The sequence below is a fragment of the Apostichopus japonicus genome, chromosome 13, assembly GCF_037975245.1.
Source record: "Apostichopus japonicus isolate 1M-3 chromosome 13, ASM3797524v1, whole genome shotgun sequence".
Lineage (NCBI taxonomy): Eukaryota > Metazoa > Echinodermata > Holothuroidea > Aspidochirotida > Stichopodidae > Apostichopus > Apostichopus japonicus.
This window is the reverse complement of record NC_092573.1, coordinates 23,937,711-23,959,598: the sequence shown is the minus strand read 5'-3', so window position 1 is coordinate 23,959,598 and position 21,888 is coordinate 23,937,711. Positions and strand designations below refer to the sequence as shown.

At 36.7% G+C, this 21,888-nt stretch overlaps 1 protein-coding gene across 3 annotated transcripts in view; it reads right to left on the bottom strand.

Annotated features, from left to right (window-relative positions):
• Positions 1-1,061: 1,061 nt before the first annotated feature.
• LOC139978365 (myotubularin-related protein 10-like) overlaps positions 1,062-21,888 on the bottom strand; it is a 46,842-nt gene continuing 26,015 nt past the window's right edge. For all 3 annotated transcript variants that reach the window (XM_071988509.1, XM_071988510.1, XM_071988511.1), the window contains 10 exons: positions 20,896-20,971; positions 17,601-17,743; positions 16,219-16,598; positions 15,887-15,974; positions 14,522-14,610; positions 12,472-12,611; positions 9,561-9,639; positions 8,635-8,702; positions 7,453-7,625; positions 1,062-6,770 (listed from right to left, as the gene is read on the bottom strand). In XM_071988509.1, coding sequence (XP_071844610.1) covers positions 5,832-6,770; positions 7,453-7,625; positions 8,635-8,702; positions 9,561-9,639; positions 12,472-12,611; positions 14,522-14,610; positions 15,887-15,974; positions 16,219-16,598; positions 17,601-17,743; positions 20,896-20,971 — 2,175 coding nt within the window. In that variant the 3' untranslated portion in view covers positions 1,062-5,831. The remainder of the gene's footprint in view (positions 6,771-7,452; positions 7,626-8,634; positions 8,703-9,560; positions 9,640-12,471; positions 12,612-14,521; positions 14,611-15,886; positions 15,975-16,218; positions 16,599-17,600; positions 17,744-20,895; positions 20,972-21,888) is intronic.

Below are 21,888 nucleotides of genomic sequence, written 5' to 3'. Positions count from 1 at the left end.
CTTCCCTGTTATCTTTGATGTTTAAAAATGTCGCATTTGCATATTCCATGAGAGAATCTACTACGTTGGCACCAAGATGTAATGATGACATGATCTGTTTTCTTTTTTACGATAAAGGTTAATTGTGAATAATGCCTAGCGATCCTCACATAACAAATCTGTACACACCTACATATCACCTATGATATGTATCGTTTGAGAGCAGAATTGCGGATGGGTTTTGTGAAAATGGCCCACATCTATTTCCCCACCTTTTGCACAGCTGGTGTTGTGGGAGAGGTTCCTTACTACTGTCACCTCTATAACAGTCTTTAGCATATGGATTTTGTGATACAGCACACACCAACACTGGATTTAAAATTATTTCTAGGTTTAAACCAACTTTGACTGATAAATTAAGCACTGTGGCCAAAAGCATAAATGCTTGCTGGCTGCAGCATCACCGCAGCCAGGCTGCAGCATCACTGTAACCAGGCTGCAGCATCACTCCAGCCAGGTTGCAGCATCACTGCAGCCAGGCTGCAGCATCACTGGCGCCGGGCTGCAGCATCACTGTAACCGGGCTGCAGCATATCTGTAGTCAGGCTGCAGCATCACCGCAGCCAGGCTGCAGCATCACCGTAACCAGGCTGCAGCATGCTGCATAGGACTTATATATTTTGTGCTACTGCAGTTACCCACAACAGGCACTGCTGGTCTGCAGAGATAATCTCTAGTTTGATTCTGATGCTGCAGCCTTGCTGCAATGGATTTTTCAACTGCTGCAATATTTCTCTTTACCACGGTGCCCTAGTTGGTCTCGACAATGCTCAATTCCCGAGCATTTCATGTACCAAAGCAGAGCTTATACTTTTGTTTCATCCTCTCCTGATATGAAAGCAGCCAAAGATGAAATAGAATTAACAAAGCAATAATTATTTCAATGTTTGTAACCAATCAGCTGAACTACTTAAGAATTTTATCAAATTTTGTTAATGGTGGCAACTCATTATACAGTCACCACCCTTAAAGCCATTAGAAGTAGCACAGAAATATGGAAATAATAATAATGCAAAAAAAAATGCTTAGATTTCTGGCTTCCCTGAATCTTTGATTACAGATGGTTATTCAGTAATTACATATATACTTTTATTAATATACAGTTGATAAATATTTACATGCTCAAAGAGAAATATTTACGAGTAATCAAATTTTCCGTAGGAAATGAGGAGTATGATAAAGTGTATAAAATGTACAATGATTTGATCCATCAAAGCATCAAATTCACAGTAATTAAGCAACCCAAAGATCACAGGATACTGTGTGGTTAAGCATAACCTGCTGAGACAATGTGACGTCAAATTATAGCATTCTAAAATGGACATCAACTTTCCCAAAAACCAAAAATCTTGAGGATTTCTGTACCTCAAATTGCTTCCAGAAGAGGATGAAAAAATAATTTGTACTGAGTAAAGAAGCAAAACACTAGAGATTTAATACTTTAAGAAATAATTGGTTCTTATTCTTCAGACACACTTTAATCTTGGGTCTTCAAATTGTAAATATTTATATCTGTGACTATATGCGATGAGAAAATATCGGCAAGTTAAAGATGAAAATTCTCTTTTAACATAATCTGAAATTTTCGTGAAACTGAGCAAAAAAAGAATGCTAAAAGTTTTTCCTCAATGCCTTCTGCCCAACCTGCCCGACTCCCTCCACCACAACCCTCAACTTCTTTATGTGACCAGTCTACCACAGGATGGGTTACTTGAAGAAATATATAACATGTAATATACACAATAGGACAAAAAAATGCCCCCCCCCCCTCTCATGGCAAAGCTGCATTGCACCATTTATTAAAGAGAACATTTTAAAGAAATACAGACAGATTATAACCTTCCCTTGGGCTAGCAATGACTTAAAGAACAGAGATCCTTTATATGGACACGTGAACTGATATCTAAGATTTAACATGAACATGAAAGGAGCAGGTTAAAATGAGATGGTGGGTGACATGCAGTAGAATTACCACACCAGAAATAAAACAATGCCAACAAATGAAACATGGGTTATGAAAACTAATTAACTCTGATGACATTACTTGGAAGGAAATACTAAAGATTTTAATTTTTACTTGAAATACTTTTCAAATTATATAAGTCTTAAAAGAGTGATAAGGGTGATATATCTGCCTGTTTCTGCTTCACTATTTTTATTATTATTATCCGCTATTAGGGATTTTATTGCAACTACAAGGGATCAACTATTAAAGGGTGTGAAGACTCGCGCAAATAGAAACGTGTTATGCCAGTAATCTGACCTAGTTTTGAATGAGGTGTAACAGAAGTGTTAGACACCACCATCGATCCCAGAAGATACGCACAGCTTGCTACCGTCGGTAATTAGACAATAGTGTACAGTCAGTACACGCAGCTGCGGTCAATACCCACAGCACAGTGTAAAAACGATACAGCGATGGAAATCTCAGGTCCAGATAAAGATAACAAAGTATCACGTTTCATTACTGTCTGCATTTTGTAGCGAAAAGCAGAAAACTTCACTTGCAAGCAACGGAAAGTTCACTTTTTCGGAGCGCGGTTTGGGGCGAGTCTTCAATGCCTTTAAGCACCCTTTTTGATGATTATGTGGGCTGAGCTGGTTTATATGAATTATACAGACAAGCAGGAAGGATAGATACATAATGATAACACATAACCTCTGATTTGAAGTTAGACTGCTGTAACATAATAGCTTTTGATGAAGTTTAATAATGATAACAATGATAATATGCAGTGTATAATATGGACTGATGACTACTGTTTGAGGTGGTTTAATATTTCCAAACTTGAATTAAACCATTTTCTGTGAACAGTAACTTAACTTTCAAGTTCTTGCTACTGAGAGAATGCAAACTGTGAACAGTAACTTAACTTTCAAGTTCTTGCTACTGAGATAAAGCAAACTGTGAACAGTAACTTAACTTTCAAGTTCTTGCTACTGAGATAAAGCAAACTGTGAACAGTAACTTAACTTTCAAGTTCTTGCTACTGAGAGAATGCAAACTGTGAACAGTAACTTAACTTTCAAGTTCTTGCTACTGAGATAAAGCAAACTGTGAACAGTAACTTAACTTTCAAGTTCTTGCTACTGAGATAAAGCAAACTGTGAACAGTAACTTAACGTTCAAGTTCTTGCTACTGAGAGAATGCAAACTGTGAACAGTAACTTAACTTTCAAGTTCTTGCTACTGAGATAAAGCAAACTGTGAACAGTAACTTAATTTTTTAAGTTCTTGCTACTGAGATAAAGCAAACTGTGAACAGTAACTTAACTTTCAAGTTCTTGCTACTGAGAGAAAGCATTCTGTGAACAGTAACTTAACTTTTTAAGTTCTTGCTACTGAGAAAAGCAAACTGTGAACAGTAACTTAACTTTCAAGTTCTTGCTACTGAGAGAACACTGTAGAAATGTGGATGGTGGTATGATAGGCATTTCAAACCTTTTACCGTGGCTTAAAACTTGTCATGGTCGAAACAACGAGACAAAGATGTATGGTCTTACTCATAAGTCCATGGAGAAGCAGTTATAAGTCTTCTTAGCCAAAAATATAATTTATAGTTATAAGCTATTACGACAAAAAATGAAAAAAAAAGAAGAGAAAATACGTTTGCATAAATGCAGAGAACACAAACAATTTTCAATATTTTCTATTGGTAAGAGCAAAGGCCAACTTAAAAACAGAAACAAAATAAACAGGTTTATTACTGCTCAGTGAAACCCTCTGTATTCATTTCTAAATTTAAAAGATTACCGAGTTCGAAATAACAACAACAAAAAATTCCTCTTCCCTTTCTTTGTGAGAGCATTTTCATCCCCAAACTTAATAATTCAGAAAAGCATCACGGTTTTCCACGATGGAACATTTTTTAATGTAGTTTAGTTTTATTACATTTGTACAATAGTCTATTGTCTTATTTCCTTGTGAATGACTTGGGTGTACATTTATAAAAATAAACATTAAAAAAATTTCTTTCGGTGCCTGCACCAAATATTACTACCTCTACCACTTTAGTCACAAGTGATCTAACGTTACCTTTAAAACTGCGCTTCGGTGTTGCCACCTACAAAATATGCTAGAAAGACTCAATAATGGTCACATAAATTAAAGTTAAATAATCTTGACTTTCTATCATGCCAGTTTATTGGATCGTCTCATAACTATTGGCATCATTTGACTGTAGGAACTGATTCATCCAGGAGAGCACCTTTGGAACCAATGTGTATTTACTGGTATGCTAAAACTTTGAAGAAAACAGCTGCCTGTCACATCCTACCAACATTAGAGAGCTATATATTGAGATTTGTGCTGGTGAAACAAATTTAACAGGATTTAGTTTCATAAAGGGTTGATTAATATGTGATATCATTTAGCTGCAGGCTGTGTCAAATTTTACCACAATTTATGGTGCCATAATTAATAAACTTATCAAGGCACCTGAACATCATAATCTGTCTCTAGTTCCCGCCAAGATTGCACCAGGAATGATGAAACTACACACAATCTTCAAAGGTTTTGAAAAATTAAACATTCAATCAATGGATTAAAACGGAATAATAACTGAGGGTGAACCCAGAGAAAGGTCAGAGGGGACCAAAGGCCCCCTATTTTGAAGCTCGAAACAAGGTATCTTAATTTGTGGAAAATTTGAGCACACTTTGCACTGTCATTCCTTACTTTTCAACGATGTTTTCTTACGCACCGCTACTTCATTTAGTAATTTCATATCTTCACGAGCCCATCTCATGGGCCTACTCATTGGAGGAATCCTGGATTGACGCTGAGATCCTACCCAAGACAAAATACAACTATCAAGACTGAAGTAACAGGGATATCTAGAGAGGGAACAAACATTGGGTGAAAAGTACCATTTTCATACAGTCACCAGCTTATTGACAGACAGTGTTAAAGGGCAATGATGTTTAGCTGTGTCATCCCTTGAATAAAATGTTTAGTGATCTATAACAATGAATTTAACCACCAAAGAAACATTAACCAGATCTCACAGTGCACAGAGAAGCTGCAGAGCTAGCTGCACACCAGTGATTCATGGTACAAAATAAATTTGTTCGATGTTATATTCCAATATGCAATTGTGCTTGGTCGAACGACTGAGAACTAAACCGTTTTCTCTATTTTCGAGCTGTTCGGTAGTCGACCGACACCAACCACCCCCCCTACAACTGTGCACATGTAATATGTTTAAACATCTTTAGAATTTATCAATGGTGACCTGAGATGAAAGCAAAAAGACGAGACACCAGGACTGGGTGTTAAGGCACTTCTGAATCCTTGCATATGGATCATACATGTAAAGTTGGTAACGTCTGCAATTACCAATGTTACGAAAATTCTTCTTCCATTGAACTTTAATGACTTTAGCTAGACCTCCTAATCCCATGTGTCTTTCGTTGCCTTTTAAGCAAGTTCAGTACGAACAAACCTAGAGAAAAGAGTTTGCTGCATCTAACTTCCATTACTTAATGACAAACGTTAAACATGGAAATAGACAGGACCGCCTACCTGCGAACCCAACGGAGGAAAATTTGTGCTGTTCAACTAAGCTTAGGCACAAAATTTTTCCAGATGCCATATGTGTTAGGCTAACACAACTGATACTTTCTGTGTCGAAACACCAGTGATTCTGTTCAAATGTTAAACCTTCATCAATGGGTTCTTAACCTAATTTGTAGAAAGTGCTTGAAAGTATAATCAGGTTGACCACATGACAATATCAACTGCACTACTATTTTCCAACATAATTTGCAATGTCCATTTTGATCCTTCTTTTCTACAAATCAACTTCATCCGAGCTTGCATCCGTCATGTGTTGCGGAACGTCCATGTCGGTGTCCAGCAAACTCTGGCCCTGGAGAAACTTTGCAAGAGAAGTCGACACGAAAGATTGTCTGTCACTGCCCAATAATTCCAAATCGTTGTTGGTGAATGGAAACGCTGAGGTAAGGCACTCCTGGTTTTTGGTGAGATCCTCGAAGGAAGTCAGGAATATCTTTTCACTGTGACACCTGGTCTTGAGAGACGGTTGTTCCTCTTCGTTGAGCTCTTCCAGTCTCTTAAAGAGTTCCTGAATCTCGCCGATCAGACAGCAGTACTGGTGGAAGATGCCGACCTCACCGCCTCCCAGGATGTGGGCGCTGGGAACCCACCGGAGGTAACAATGAATCCAAAACTGAATACATGGAGCAGTGCACTGTGGAAGTAGCACCCTATTAATCGCTTCTACAGTCTTTGTTTCAGAGGTCTGGGATCCCGAGCTAGCCATGCTAGAGCGTTCCCCCACCAACCCTACCTGGCTGCCATCCGTTGCGGACAGCAGGGGCGGGCTCTTGTGGCTCTGCTGTACGATGCCACGGTAAATTCCAGTGTTGCAGCTCTCTCGGTCGTTCAGCAGCGGTGCCACGTCGAGCTTGCTGCGGTACATGTCCAAGTCGTCCCTGATCAGATAGAGGGGATTGCTGAAGAGATTCTGGTCGACTTGGGAGAACTGTAGCGTCCACGCCCAGACAGAGACCATCTTGATCTGATAGCTGTGGTTTGGGTTGCAGACCTTGGTGCGATGCCTCTCGTTGGAGAATATGAACGTATCGAAGATACAAGTGTGAAGGCTATCCCAGAGGATGATGAGGAATGTATCGTTAAATTCAAAGGCCATGGGGTACTGCCTCATCAGCTGAAAAACACAGTCTAGAAATAGCAGGAACACAGGACTCTGTCAGGGAAACAAAGGCACATATGAGAATATTACAATGTCACCATCCAGAGCTACTTCTATCAAAGCAGCCGTGTGAATTATTATAAGTTAAAACACAACAAAATTGACATAATGAATGAGAAGCTGTCCTGAGTTCTGTGTTTCTGGTAGGCATGCATAAACTAACGTTTGAATGTGTCTTAAATTTTTCGACTTTTGAGCACAAAATGAGGTATATTTTTCACCAGGTTTGATCCCACTTTGAAATTGGAGGATATGCAAATGACCTCTTGAGGAGGCTCAGAGGGAGGTCAACTGATAGGTTTAGGTGCACGTTTAAAGAAAGAGTATGAACTCTGAAGCAGATTTCATTACCTGGATGCCAGGAATGTTTCGTTGACGTTGACGTTTGACCTCTGTTGACCCCAAATGCCCATTGAAATTCACAGAAAACAATAGGCTTATTGTACTCAATAAGACAGATCCACATACCAAGTATGACGTACTAATCCACCATTAACTTTTCGAGTTACCGTGTTCAGAAGAAAGTGTCACATACATGCACGCACACACGCCATCACCATCCCATAGATTTCTTTGACCTAACCTTGAACATTGGCTGCATTGCTCTTGCAGGTATCAGCTCAAAATTAAAGTGTGGATAAAAAGTTTACTCAATGGTAAACAAAGTGTCACTCACCACATCCTCTGTGGATTCTGTACAATGGCCAGAACGAACCAGAAAGTCATGACCAGTAGCCACCCACTCTCTCTGGACCAAGCTCTGAAAGCCCAGCTGGGTTCTGTAGTAGGGGTCCAGCATGATCTGGGTCAAACAGGATATAACGCAAGAGAGGTCCCTACCAGAAGATTCTGGTCAATGAAAATGGAGAGAAATACTTGAATAAAATAATAAAACTGGTTATTTTATGAAGACTGTAGAATAATAGTAATAATAGTAATAATAATACAGCTACAGGCTAATGTTGTATTAGGTTACAACTATGCATCATTGCTACCAAACCATTAGATAATTTTGTACATAATAGTATATACCCTCACCGCCCAGTAGTAGTAGGTAGGGGGGGGGGGCTGGGTGGATGGGGGATGTGCTAAATATTACAACTTTTGTAGGTTAGGTAGATGGGATATAGTCCAATTAAAATTATTTTGTGTGTGGAATGAACCAATATTTATATGTATCTTATTACTCCTTTAAAGGCCCAGAAAGCTACCACTAAAATGAGACAAACTGAACAGCCTGTCTTGGTTAGAAAGCCTGACATTTCTATCTTAGCAAGTTCTTTATCAGTCTCTTTAAACTATTTTACAAACATAAGTATCAACATTTATTAACTAATTATTACTGACTAACAGATTTGAGATTAAAGGTGCGCAATGGTTCAAGAACCGTCACACAGCAATTTCATTACAAACTGAATGCTATACGTGGCAATCTATCAAAGGCGAGGTTCAACAGTCCTCCCTCCTCCATTCTATATACCCTTCATGCTGTGTTAGCCACAACATGATGAGATTGAGTGAAAGAATACAGTCGTGCTGTTTAAATCCCCAAGCATATGTAACATGCATTCCATTGGTGAACAATAACAACAACAAAACCAGCCCCAGCCCCAACTCCCCCCCCCCCCCCAAAAACATACACATTGGTTCCAAGTAAGGAAATGCTTTTTGCAAAGTTATGATAAAAACACATGCTCGTAACAGGTAGATACCAAAGAAATTGGAAAGTTCTTTAAATCCAGTAAAATAATGAAGCAGCTTGTTAATCCCAGAAAAGTCCACTGGAAATATGTTACATGGTTCGACTTTCCAGAAAAGGAAGAAAGATATTTCCAGACGGGAGAAACTTGTGACTCACCCCTCAGAACTACACTCTTCTTGTCATCCAGTTGTGTAGCTACGATTTTCGATCTCTCAAGGCAAGCACTGAACGAACAAGGGAAGAGAAATGTACCAATTAAACTCAACCACTCGTTAAGTTTGTATCTTTGCATATTAAAGCCATCCATATTTCTTTATCATCTGCATAAACCATGTAACATCTTTACACAACTAAGTACATAATCTATATTTGTAACAACAACATAAAGTGAATGCATCATACCATGCAAGCCTTACCAGACACAAATTTGACATTTCCATTAGAAACTGCCATATCCAATTAATTAATTAATTAATTACTAATTAATTAATCAATCAATTAATTAATTTTTTTTACCGTGACGGAAATTTCAATTCAGATGAACAATCAAGTACAGTAATAAGCTGTCCTCCTGTTATTTGGGGAAGACGTAATGCTGTGTTACCCTGATGCTACAATAGTTGGACACAGGCTAATCTGGACTTGTAGTCTTATACAGCTGTGAGGGATTCACCACTGCAGCTATAGGGAGCAGTGTTTACACTTAGCTATATCCTAAGAATCAAAAGAAATTACTTTCGAACTCCTTACCATAGATGTGTACCCTAACAGCTGACTAAAGATCCATTATTGCCAAAGAACATCAGTAGGTGCAGCCTTATCTTGGTCTATTTCAAACTCCAAACTCTTGATTTACTTAATCACCAAAAGATAATGTTAGAACAGATTCCTAGGGAATTATTTCACTTAACAAAGAATTCACCGCAACCCACAAAAATGTTTGTGCATTCCATCTCAATTTCTACTTATGTCTTTATTTTTAATACTTCTTCCACCATAATTCTAAAACTTACTTTCCCTCTATTACCAACCTACTGCAACGTGGCCATAATGTACAGCCTCAGATACTTGTGTGTTCTTACCTTATATGTTGTAACCACTTGCAGTTTTCCAAAGCAGAAAACCACTTAGTCTCGGTCGAAATGAATTCCTTCATGGATGCTATGAGAAGAGAGAAAACAAATTATATTAAAACAATCATTTATTGTTTGCTCTTCTTAATGACAGCATACAGTAACAGCAATAATATTTAAAACACCATCTCTCTTTCTAATGCTCATGATATGATATTTAAAAGTGACATAGCGCCATGATTCTCTCCTGTTTGTTGTCATGTGACACATAACTTGTCTAGATGCTTTACGTCAAAATGTCATGTCATATCGGAGTTGCTCCTTCTCACCACATCATGCCAACAAGTTGTGAATAAAGTTAGTAATATCTCATTATAATTATTTGTCACAATGTTATGGTATGGGACACACCCAGTTTGCTCACGTTGACAACACCATAATTTCTCACGATGTTGCAAACACACCACAGCCTCTCACACCGAGACGTTGCCATTACACAGCAGTGTGTCATGTGTAATGTCCGATACTAAGACAAACTGAATACCAAAATAAAATTCTAGCATGGACACTCTTGCGAGTCTCCACCAGAGATGTCGTACGACCAGCACACTTTGATCTGATCTATTTCACGCCAAAATACAACAGACAATCAAAGATAACACAGAAGAAAGTCTGTCCAACAGACTTATTTCCACCGCACGTGGTGCCTGTGGTACACGATGGCACGAGTGCTAGTACAAGTAGAATTTCCGTTGATATGAGTAAGAGAGAGTACAAAGGCTCTACTAATCGAGGACAAGAGTACTAGCATCTATACACTTAATTCCAAATTGTCCAATTACTACTGTACTTCAGGCAACAATGGCTGAAATACGACTAGGGATTCACCAAATAGTCTGGTCTCGACATATTGAAAGTCCACGGTACGGTCTTAGCTACTGATTAAGTTAATGTCAAAGTACAGGTAGCCTTAATGACCCAAAAAGAAAGAAGAACTGTTAAAAATATTTATCTTACTTCAACCAGAGGATAAATCATGATGCTTTGATGAAAACAAATCGCACTTTCATTGAATCCCATTAAGAGTCATGTGAGCATTATTAAACATGGAATCAAACTTTCACTTCTTTTATTATCATTTTACGACTTTAGAACTGATGCTGTCTTTTATACGATTGCCGATCATTGATGTTTTAGTTTCCATCTTTATAAAAGTTGAGGTTTGCATCCATGGATGAATCTTACATTGACACAAAATACACACAAAAATGATGACAACTTGGCGACCAAATGATAACAACTTCTTTAGTCTCATCACTGTTGTTTCCTATTGGTATTTTCTGTTTTATATTATTTTCTTCTTCTTTTTACTTATATTTGGGGGGGGGGGGGTGGGGGGGCTTGTGTTGATTCAGCCTAATAGCTTAAAGATACCCTTCACTTGTAGCAATCTTGCATTTTGAATCTACAATCTTTCACTGCTATCAACTTCAACAAGATTATTGCTTATTTTGGAACCTGAATTGGGAATTCAGATATTAACCAATGATTTTATAATCAACAGATAAAAGTAGCACAGTTTGCCAAGGTTTCATTTATATAAAGATTGACATTTTGATACTCCGCACATAGTTTACACTGCTTGTACGCAACCACTTTAACTTGTTATCGAGATAAAATATCTAATATATTGCCTCCATTATTAAATTGTTCTCAGCATACATTGCTTGCTGTCAAGTCAAAAGAATCGACTTTCGAAAACTCAAGTGTGTGAGAGTAAAAATGCTGTCAGCTTCAAAACTAGTTCACCTTTTTATTATTCCTACGGTAATGGTCTAAACAGAAAGTTTCGTTTTAACATTATAATGATTAACCCTGCCTCCCATAATGGCTGTAATGGCTGTGCACGCACGTATATAGATAAAAATACGACTATGATTAACGCACCATCACACCATAGCCAGGGGCTAACATTAATGTTAGATACAGATTCAATCAGAATGTGCAGAGCACAGCTTGTCTTTACGTTTAGCTAGAAATATTAAAATGGACACCTTCGAAGGAGGCTAAACTTTATAACTATCGATATGTGTTCAAGCAATGGCGATTATGAACACATTATGGAGAAATTAAGAATCTCTCTCGACCGTTTCAGAAATATACTTCATAAATATTCAAAAGACAAAAGTTACACCTGAGTTAGGCATGAAATGACTCTTTGTTTTAATAATTCTTGGAAAAACTTTGACATAAACATTTACGAATTCGCCAGGATTTCAATAGTCGAATAAATAAAAAAAAAAAATTCTATTTTGGTATAATTTCATAGATCAAAAACTCACAGATGAAAGAAGTCAAATTCAAGAAATTTCAAATTTTTTATCATATATAAATGTTATATATATATTATATGAGCAATGGCAAAACTGACTGGGATATTTTAGATAATAACGAAAAAGGCAAAGTGGGGTCTGACACTTGAGGATTCTTCTTCAAAGGCTAACTTTGACAATTTCAGAGGTTAACATTTACAATTTTATCATTCATTAAAACTAAATCAATTTAAGATTCTTATTTTTCGGAAGTGTCCTAGTCACTTCTTTGAAAATTCAACAATTAGAAATGCTAAAGAAATCTGTGAAATATGTTTTTGAAATAGCAAATAAATTACTTTTAGCTACAACAAGATTTAATCCCAAAGCCCTTAGGAATGCAAGTCCTCACAAACACAGGATCAAACTTGACAATTTAAACAAGACCATACAGCCAAAACGGGTCTCAAGCCCTGGGTTTTGATCTTTGAATCAGATCGCTATCAACAGTTTAACATTTATATTTTATCAACTAAATATATGTGAATAAGACATCAGGACTTTAAAATATTGAATCTCAACGAGATCACCGATTAGAGAATACCTACCAACTGTGCATAGGTCTTGGAGTTTCTGGAAGCTCACGAGAATGTCTTTGGTTGATGGACAGACTTTTTCTAAATCCGTAACGACAGGATAATCCTTGGCTGTGCCATGAGCATGGATGTCTGCTATACTTTGAAGCATCCTGAGACGGAAAAAAAAAACAGTTAAATACCTCACATCATAGAGAATTTATTCAAATTAGTTGGAAATATCTCATTTTTATGCATTCCTAATATGAAAATATTCAAACTTTGTACCCTATCGATTAGAGCTATTTTTTTTTGTGGAGGGTGATTTCCGTCAGTTTTCCATGAATTTGGTACTCAAATTTGATAATAATGCATTCATTGTCTTAATAAGCACACTTTGCTTTCATATTGAGGCGGAAATATTCCAAGATTTTCAAAAATGTGGTAGAATGAGCTTTATTGTTAATATCTGAAAGCTTCAGGGCAACAAATTATTCTCGACTAGCATGGAATCAATAATTTCTCCTTAAATGTTCATTTGGTGCTAGAAATCTACCAGCAATTCTTTATAGCACAAAGAATTGTATTATTTTCATGAATAATACTTGGTAGCTTTAATAAACCTGCAAGATATTGGTAAACAAAATTACCTTCCTACAGAAGTTTGACAGAAACTACAATAATCACCAAATGGTGGCAATATTTAGGTTTACATATCAAAATCTTGTAACTGTTTGAGTTAAAATACTTAGACCAAGTGAAGCAAGGAAAACAATTTTAGAATCATTTGTCAAAAACTGGTTTTCCTAGTTGCATTTTTTTTTTAATTAAAATTTGCAAACATTTAAATACTGTGTTTAAACTACAGTGTGTGCTGAGAAATGTTTGTATTGAAATGTGTATCCTTTTGATGGAAAGATGCATTCCAACATATAAAATATTTATTAAAATCAGTTACTGAATCCGAGACCTTTCATCCTAGCCTAGGTCGCTGGAATAATTAGACCTGCCATATTTTACTGGGAGTCTCCTAGGTTGTTTTTAGGCAATCTCACGCTCTCCCAGACATAATGTGCTAAGCTCCCCCGCAAAATTTGCAGATGTGAAGAACCCCAAAATGCTTCTAAGTTTCTTTATATATCCCTATGTTCTTTCACTTGGACTCTCCCTTATGCTTTTCCCTAAGTTCCCAAATTTTTTGGGGGAAAGAAATTTAGAAATTTCCAATCTTTTGTAAAAGACATGTTGGCATGCCTGAGAAGGTGGGACTCCTTCAAAAAAGGTTTGCAGAAAGTATATTTTTGTTTTGTCTTTCTTAGAACTTTTATGAAAGTAACGGTTGATTCAGCATGAGGTAATTTGGTGGTTTCATTCCTTCCCTATTTAAGAGCAATGACTTCCTATTACCTACAACACTTAACCACATTAGACGAGATAATAACACCAAAATGGGAAGTGATGTACAATAATCAGCCATGTAGTGACCCTATGTACTGTGTGGTTATCAGATAGGAACAGCAACATACAATTAACATCATGACCACTGATACATGGAGAATCCATTCAAATCTGGTAATGACATTGGAGTAAACCTATGCATGTAGACCTACATAAGCAACTGTGTAATCCCTCGTTGAAAGTTGGGGATTTAACGATTACCGGGTAATCGGCCGTAGAAGTCTGACCGCAGTGAACATAAAATGGGCGGTGGTGTAGGGTAGATGGTTTATATACATGGTGTCTTAACAGATTTCCCAGCTTTTAAAGGAAACTGACATTGACAAGATAATGTTAAGAGTCAAAGGTCATTCCAGAATGCATGTTTTAAAGAAAAAACAAAAAGCATTTATAGAGCTCATCTACCGTGATGACATCATTCACTCTACTGTTGCCAGATACATAAATTTACAAAATATCACCCAAATATTTCCGATAAAATGTGCTGTGAGAAATGTAGTTTCCACCTTAAAAGATGCAGAAAATTTGTTTGTGAAGCATTCAGCAATCAACGTCTTTCACAAGATACATCCAGTTATATCCACTGTTCAAAGGATACAATGAGTATAAAATGTTTATGGTTTACCTCTTGGTTGCTTCATCTGTGTCTATTTCACTATTTAGATGGACCATTCTGAACAACGAACATCCAGATGAACTGCTCCAACACCAAATCTGAAAGATGCAGAAACAGAAGAAGATAACAACAGAATGACATAGACTTATATTATACTTTTAAACATCCGTTTCAAAGCAGGCGCAATTTCCCCCAAATTCTCTCCTGTGTTAAATTTGTAAATGTGTATATATATTTTATGAAAGCACTAGAAAATAAACTAAAATAAAACGGATGTTTCTTTAATACTTATACTGTATTGATTCTAGTTGTTTTCCATGAAAGGGTGTGTGTAGTTTAAAACTTCCATTGAAGAACGTTGTTTCTACATCTTGACAGTTTAAACAGGGCAACTTCACAGCGCAAGATCAATGCACCTGCATACATGTGTTGCACAGTATGTGAAACACACACAATTACCTTATACTTCCATACCCGTCACTAGACTCTATAGGACACATTGTAAATGACCAAACTGATAACAGCAGCAGATAATAGAATAATTTATAGCGAACCCAAAATACCCATTTGATGTTCAGTTTGCAAAGAGCACATTAAAAAACAATTGCCATTAAAAGATGAAAGTATTAATTATTCAAACTGATCAGGTCTTTTATTTCAATTTTCAAGAAAAAGAATTGAGACATTCATTTCCACTGACGTCAATAATTCTCTGGTTATTTGGATAATTCAGTAAGAAACTTTGACAAGGCTGTGTCCATTCTCAGATGTAGACAATTAATGTACTCAAACTTAGACAGCAATCCCACAATGAGCTACAAATTAAAATTGATTAGTTGCTTATGTCAAGAGCAACCTTAATTCCATTCGGCAATTTCCAAATGAACGTACTTGAAGTACAGCTGCTTTTTACAGGGTCATCAAATACTTTCCAGGCCAGCAATTCACCATATTTTTATTCTTCTTGTATCGTCGTTGGGATTGCTCATCACGTCATTTTAACATTATTTCTATCGCTTTTATCGGTCTGATGATCAGTTTTCCTTATTTATTAGTAGTCCAAGTTAATAATGTGAAAAAATGCTGGGATTTCGCATTAGTCTGGTCACCTGCGACCGCTCTTTGTAAAGAACTTGATATGTCAAAGGTTTGAACAGAATATGTTCAGCAAGTAAAGACTTGATTCAATATGAAAATATATCTAACATAGATATATATCGTTGCATTGGAATATAATTTACTTTACATATGAAACTGCATTACATAAAGAGGATGAATGACTAATCCAGTATGCAAATTTAAAGTATGCTTAACAACAAAATATGACTGCTCTGTCTTTTCACAACCAACACCACACAGGATACAAACACTCACAGGAACTCTATGACCGATGAAACACGGTGCCCACTTCTGAAGTTCGCCGTCATACAGCCCTGCCGGAACGACAAAATATTCAGGTAACCTATAAAGAAAAAAACAGGTGAGAAAAAACCATCTCATAGTGCTTTATAATAATAATAAGGTAGTTTTCCAATCACATTTGTACCATAGATTTACACACTAAAAGGGGTTAAATTGCTAACAAATATTCTGATCTTGAAATTCTCAACTTCGACATGTCAGTCCTCACTTACGTGGAGAGTGGCGACTTCCGTTTCACGTTCTCAAACGTTTTATCCTTTTAAGACAACCGTCAAAATACTCACGATTCGCACATCATGTAATCAGTGTTGACCGCGGTTACTTTCAGGTTTTGTTTCCCCCATCTGCTCGTCTCGTCCTGCCAATCTTTCATATTTCTATAGGTTGGTGTTTTCCCCGTAGTCCAGTCCTTTTGCCCTTGAACTGGTTTCGGGGGTGGGGTGGGGGGCGAAGAGGCCCTCTTCGAGCCCCATTCAGAGTTGAATCGGATCGATGGTAGCGAACCATCATACGAGTGAGAGTGTCTGTTCGAGACGCCATTTTCCGCATGGATTTTATTTGAACGGTTCTGGTTGGACTCTGAATCAGAGGGTAGTTGGAAGGCAAAGGCAAACAACAGATTGATGTTGCTTGGGTAGGCATGGTGAAGAATTGTCTGGATGATCTAGAAAGGAAAGTAAAAGATAACAGTTAAACTAGCTGGACAACGGCTTTGCCGTGAGCGATAACTTCTTTTCATCGCCGTGACAATCAGCATCATTATCACAAAGGGAGAGAGAAAATAATTGAAATAGTTTATCAACAGTTTTGCAACGAGCAACAAAGCATTTCTACAACAGTTTTGACATTGAACAATACCTTCCTGCTACTTTGCATCATAAAAGATCAACTTCACAATCATCACCACCATCACCATCATCAACAGCATCATCGTCATCACCATTATGACCGAACCATCATCACCACCATACCATCAGCATCATCACCACCACCATCATCATCAACAGCGTCATCGTCATCACCATTATGACTGGTACCATCATCACCACCAATACCATCAGCATCACCACCACCATCATCATCAACAGCATCATCGTCATCACCATTATGACCGGTGCCATCATCACCACCAGTTACCATCAGTATCATCAACACCAACACGATCATCATCTACACCTTCATCATCATCATCACCATTATCATCATCATCACCATAATAATGAATCAGATCACTTACCAAGAGGAGTCTGCTAAAATCACTCATATAATAATTCACTTAAAATTCATCTTCTTCTTTGGCCTAAAATGGAGACTTACACATTTTATATTACAACTTACCACCAGATGATAGGATCACATTATGCCTGTAAAGTGTAAACCAAACCCTTTTTAAACAAATCAAGGATTTTACCATATTTATCCTGTCGCAAAAAGTGTAGATGAAATTAAAAACCCCTCAGCAGACAATACGAAACAACATAACACAATATCTATCTACATGGATCTCTCAACAGCTGAATTCTTTTAGAACGCTTAACGTAAAAGACATGTGTTGTCAAATATCAACGTACTGTAGACATAGACTCACCTCGAGCCGACCTCGTCCCCTATTTAACAACGTCAAAAAATTATCTGTGACTCTTCTTCAAAGAAAAATGAAACTTACTGATTTCATGTCATGTTCTGGAGTAAACTTGAAGCTGAATGTGAAGACTTTAAAGTTCTTTGTCCTAATCTCTAAAATCTTGCTGCTGCTACTGACCGCGGTCGAAGAGTTTCTCGTCAGCTGTTTCTTGCTTTTACCTGTGACTGTTTGAACGGAAAACAGCAACATGGCAGATGAATCGACTACATCTAACGGACAGTTGACTTGATAATCATGTTGGTAAACATTTTCCTCTTAAATTTAGTTTTTAATTATTAATTAAAATTACTTGTTTATTTCATTTTGAATATACCTCCCAGGGCATATTGACTGTATATTTGTTATGAGAAAGCTCACAGCACGCTTGAGCAAAGGAAACACTAAATTAGGGAGTCATTTTACTTCAACTTTTTACACTAGAATTCTCCAAATGCATTTAATTTAAAAAAGAAAAGAACAAGATTGTACTCAAATTTCAATCCAGAAAAGCTGCCAAATGTTACTTAAACAATGAGGACAACATCATTTTTATTCTTTTGATTCAATTTTAACATTAGAGGCTTTGGATAAAATACTCCAAGACACTCACAAATAAGTTTTTGAAAGTTGCGAAAGTGTCCTTGAATAACATATACTTGAGTGCTTCGTACGTTAAAATGATCAAGAAATGACAAGGCAATGTTTGATATTAGAAGTTCTAGGAAATGTTGAGATAAGAAATATTGTTTGCATCGGGGACCTGGGTAACGTATCTGGTTCTGAATTTGCTACCCTGTGCAAACACTGTCTTACGGAAACGATACCTCTAGTCGGTGCACCGATTAAACCTTCCATGTGGTTTAAAACAAGGCACAAACTATTTGAAAAAAGCAGATTGTTGACTATTTTACAAGATACACCCACAAAATTAATTAACTATTAACAGACTATGACCTTTACTACAGTATAAAAACTAACAAATCCATACCCAGAAGTCACTTCCTAGAGCCAAGCTTTACATACAGATAGATAATAGCTGCACAACATACTGTATGGTTAGGGTAGGCTGTACTACTTCATATAGGAATACAATATTATTTACATTAAAAAAAAATCAAACTTGTTTTTCACATTGGTTTAAACAATTGATGTTGTAATCTCCTACAACTCAATGCATTTGAGTCAATTGTTTAATTAGAAACTTTTGACATTTAAGAAGTTATTTATAGGAAGCTTTTTGCCTATTGTCAGCAGATTTATACCTTTAGGCACAAACACTCGGACAACACACCCGACCAATACAGTAAGGAATGTGCTTATGTGGGCAAAAATATAGTTCACATTCCAGCTAAAACAGACTGTTTTCAATTTTCAAGTTAAATGACGGGGGAAAAATTGTAATTAACCAACATTTGACATTTCCCTCAAAATATGAAACTACTATTACTTTGTTATCATTGTAACCTATACAACTAAGGAAACAGTCACATGTATGTATTAATGCAAATAATATTTTCCATGTGACCTTACAAGCTGATCGAGTGAAGGAAACTATGAGAATTGATTAAAAGCAGGAAATGTATATATCAAATTACGTTTCTCTTATTCCTTCACAAACATTCAAAGTTTTCTCTAAGTTGAATCTTAAGTAAACGTTTCGTGTATTGTTTATCGATGTCCTCGATTTTTGTTGAACCAGTGCTGGAGCCAAGTATAATTCACAATATGTTCAATGTTCCAATTTTTTATCTTCTTTTCTTTTCCCTTCTACTTTCTCTTTTGTTTTGTGCAATGAACATTGAACAATATGTAATAGACCACAAAAAGACATACTACATTTGTACAGCTAAAGGAACATTAAGGATGATCTAAGGTTGAATGTTTGGTCTTCTCATGTTATTATGTTATAAAAGATATTTCTCTGGAATTCTCATTTAAGGCTAAAAAGAATAGTCCAGGTCAAAATTTCTTTTGATATGTTAAAAGAGCAACACAATCTAAGCATTTTAGTGAAATTTGCATTCAATTCCTATGTACGGTTTTTGAGATATTGACAGTTGAAGTTGCCACCTTTCGTATCAAAAGTGAACTTCGAGCATACAGGTGTGACATCATTGTTGCACTCTGATAATAATGTTTTGTTTTCCTTTAAAATTTACGTCTAACTTTATAGTCCACAATTGAATGCATCCATAATGGGAAGGTACCATAGGTATTGGTATTATATTAACTTCACATCCCCTTTAGACAAACTAGTAACCCTATCCAATCCAAGGGGTCAAATCGATAGACTGAAAAATCAAGAAAAAACAAAACATTTTTTGTCAGTGTGCAGCTATGACATCACACCTGTTTGCTTCAAGCCTTCAAGTTCACTTTTGGTAGAATATCAGAAAACTTCAACTGTCAATATCTCAAAAACTGTACATAGGAACTGAATGCAAATTTCAATAGAATGCTTAGATTATGTTCCTCTGTAACATTTCAAATAGACATTTTTTTCCTGGACTATTCTTTTAACTAATGATGTTGTTGGTTTCTCAGTGCAGACCTAAATGTTAATCTTAATCCATTGTTTTTTAAAGTCCAATAACTTGCCTTAAATATGTTCTTTTAACTTTAAGTAAACAACTGAGCACCCTTGGATGGAAGACAGTCAACAACATTTGTCCTTGACAAGTTTAATTTCTTTTCAATTTAATTTTAAAGTTTAATGCCTTTTATTGGCATTCATTTCTTTATTTCCAGCAAATCATTCTCTTTTTACAGAATTATTATCCTAGACAAAGTGCAGTGTGTACAGGTATATGTGTATATATAAATAATATTAACATGTTACTATATTATCTCTACTTATTGTACCTTCGTCGCATGGAAATGGTTGGCAGCAAAGAAAGATACTCTCAGGAGTGACCTACTAAACTTGGCTAGCTCGTAACTTTAATCAAACAGGATCCTCGGTGCAATGTATTTCATCTTGTGAATGACCAGGAAACTTTTCTTTTTTTTATTTTCAATTTTGATCATACTACATACTCAGATGACTACTCTAGCTGTTTTAGATTGTTTTGGTCGAGTGGATAAACAGGTATAATTAGAAACAATGAAACCTAACCCTCTGGGAGGTGGTTTGTTCAGGCCCTGGCTTTGTTTCAAACAAAACAACAACAAACAAACTGGATCATGGCAATTAATGGTTGACTGAGCAGTTTTCCAATTGATATGAGAATATTTACATGGGTTTGGTGAAAGAACATAAAAATATTACGACTCGGATGCATTTGTAACGGAACTTTTAAGTACGAGCATTTATAAAGTGAGATAACGTGAAACTTACCTTGAAAGATGGACCTCACAAACGTGAGAGGGATATCATTGTCTTTGTACAGGGCATTCCTCTGATCCAGGCCAGTCTAGTTTGACAAAAAAACAAAAAAAAATTATACCAAAAACAGGGGTTAAAGTTACATTTTGTACAGCAATTTGACACAGTCAGTTGTCCCTGAATATCACTGAGAGTTATGTAATTAGGAATATAAATTTTGTGCATGTTTGAGAACGAACCATACTAGACTCCGCTCGTGAGGTCCAAGTACGGTTGAGTTCCCTTGATTTTATAATACCGTTAATACCCACTAGCTGTCAACATTTATACATGAATATATTTCTACAAAAACATGAGGGATTTGTAGTTAGTGGATTCATTTCAAAATGAGACAAAGATGGGAGTTCCAATGAATAACAGAGCGTAAATACTCAAAGGTATACGACCTAACGACATCAATAGTCATAGGCCCGTAAGACAGCAAAGAGAAACAAACAGAAGCCCAGGGAGCGAGGGCACAGTGCTAAAACGTTTCCAAATGTGTAGTCAGGTAGGTAGGAAAGTGCAATTGTGGAGTGGGAGACAGGTATTAGAGAGGAGCGAAGTAAATCAAACAGAAGCCGGGCAGAGCTGTGCTCGGCACATGTTCCGGCCGGCTTGTCATCAACCCGTCGCACTGAACAAAGAGTTCTAACATCATTTGGGAAATCATGTGAACTCCGACGTGCAAACTTTCTCGTTCTGTCTGCAAGGAATACTTTAGTGCTCAAAGTTTGCAGAGCACCTCTGAAGGCTATGGTACCTGCGCACAGTGACTGCTACATAGGTGTCTGCACTTGTATGGCAATTTGCAAATCCTGCATCACATTTTGCGATGTGATACCGGACCAATTATTGCCCGGGCTGTGTAATGGCGACAACATTATTAATACCCAAGGTTCAACATTATGGTACACATCAATATTAAAATACTTTTTTGAGGTAAATTCTTAAAAGTGATGTACA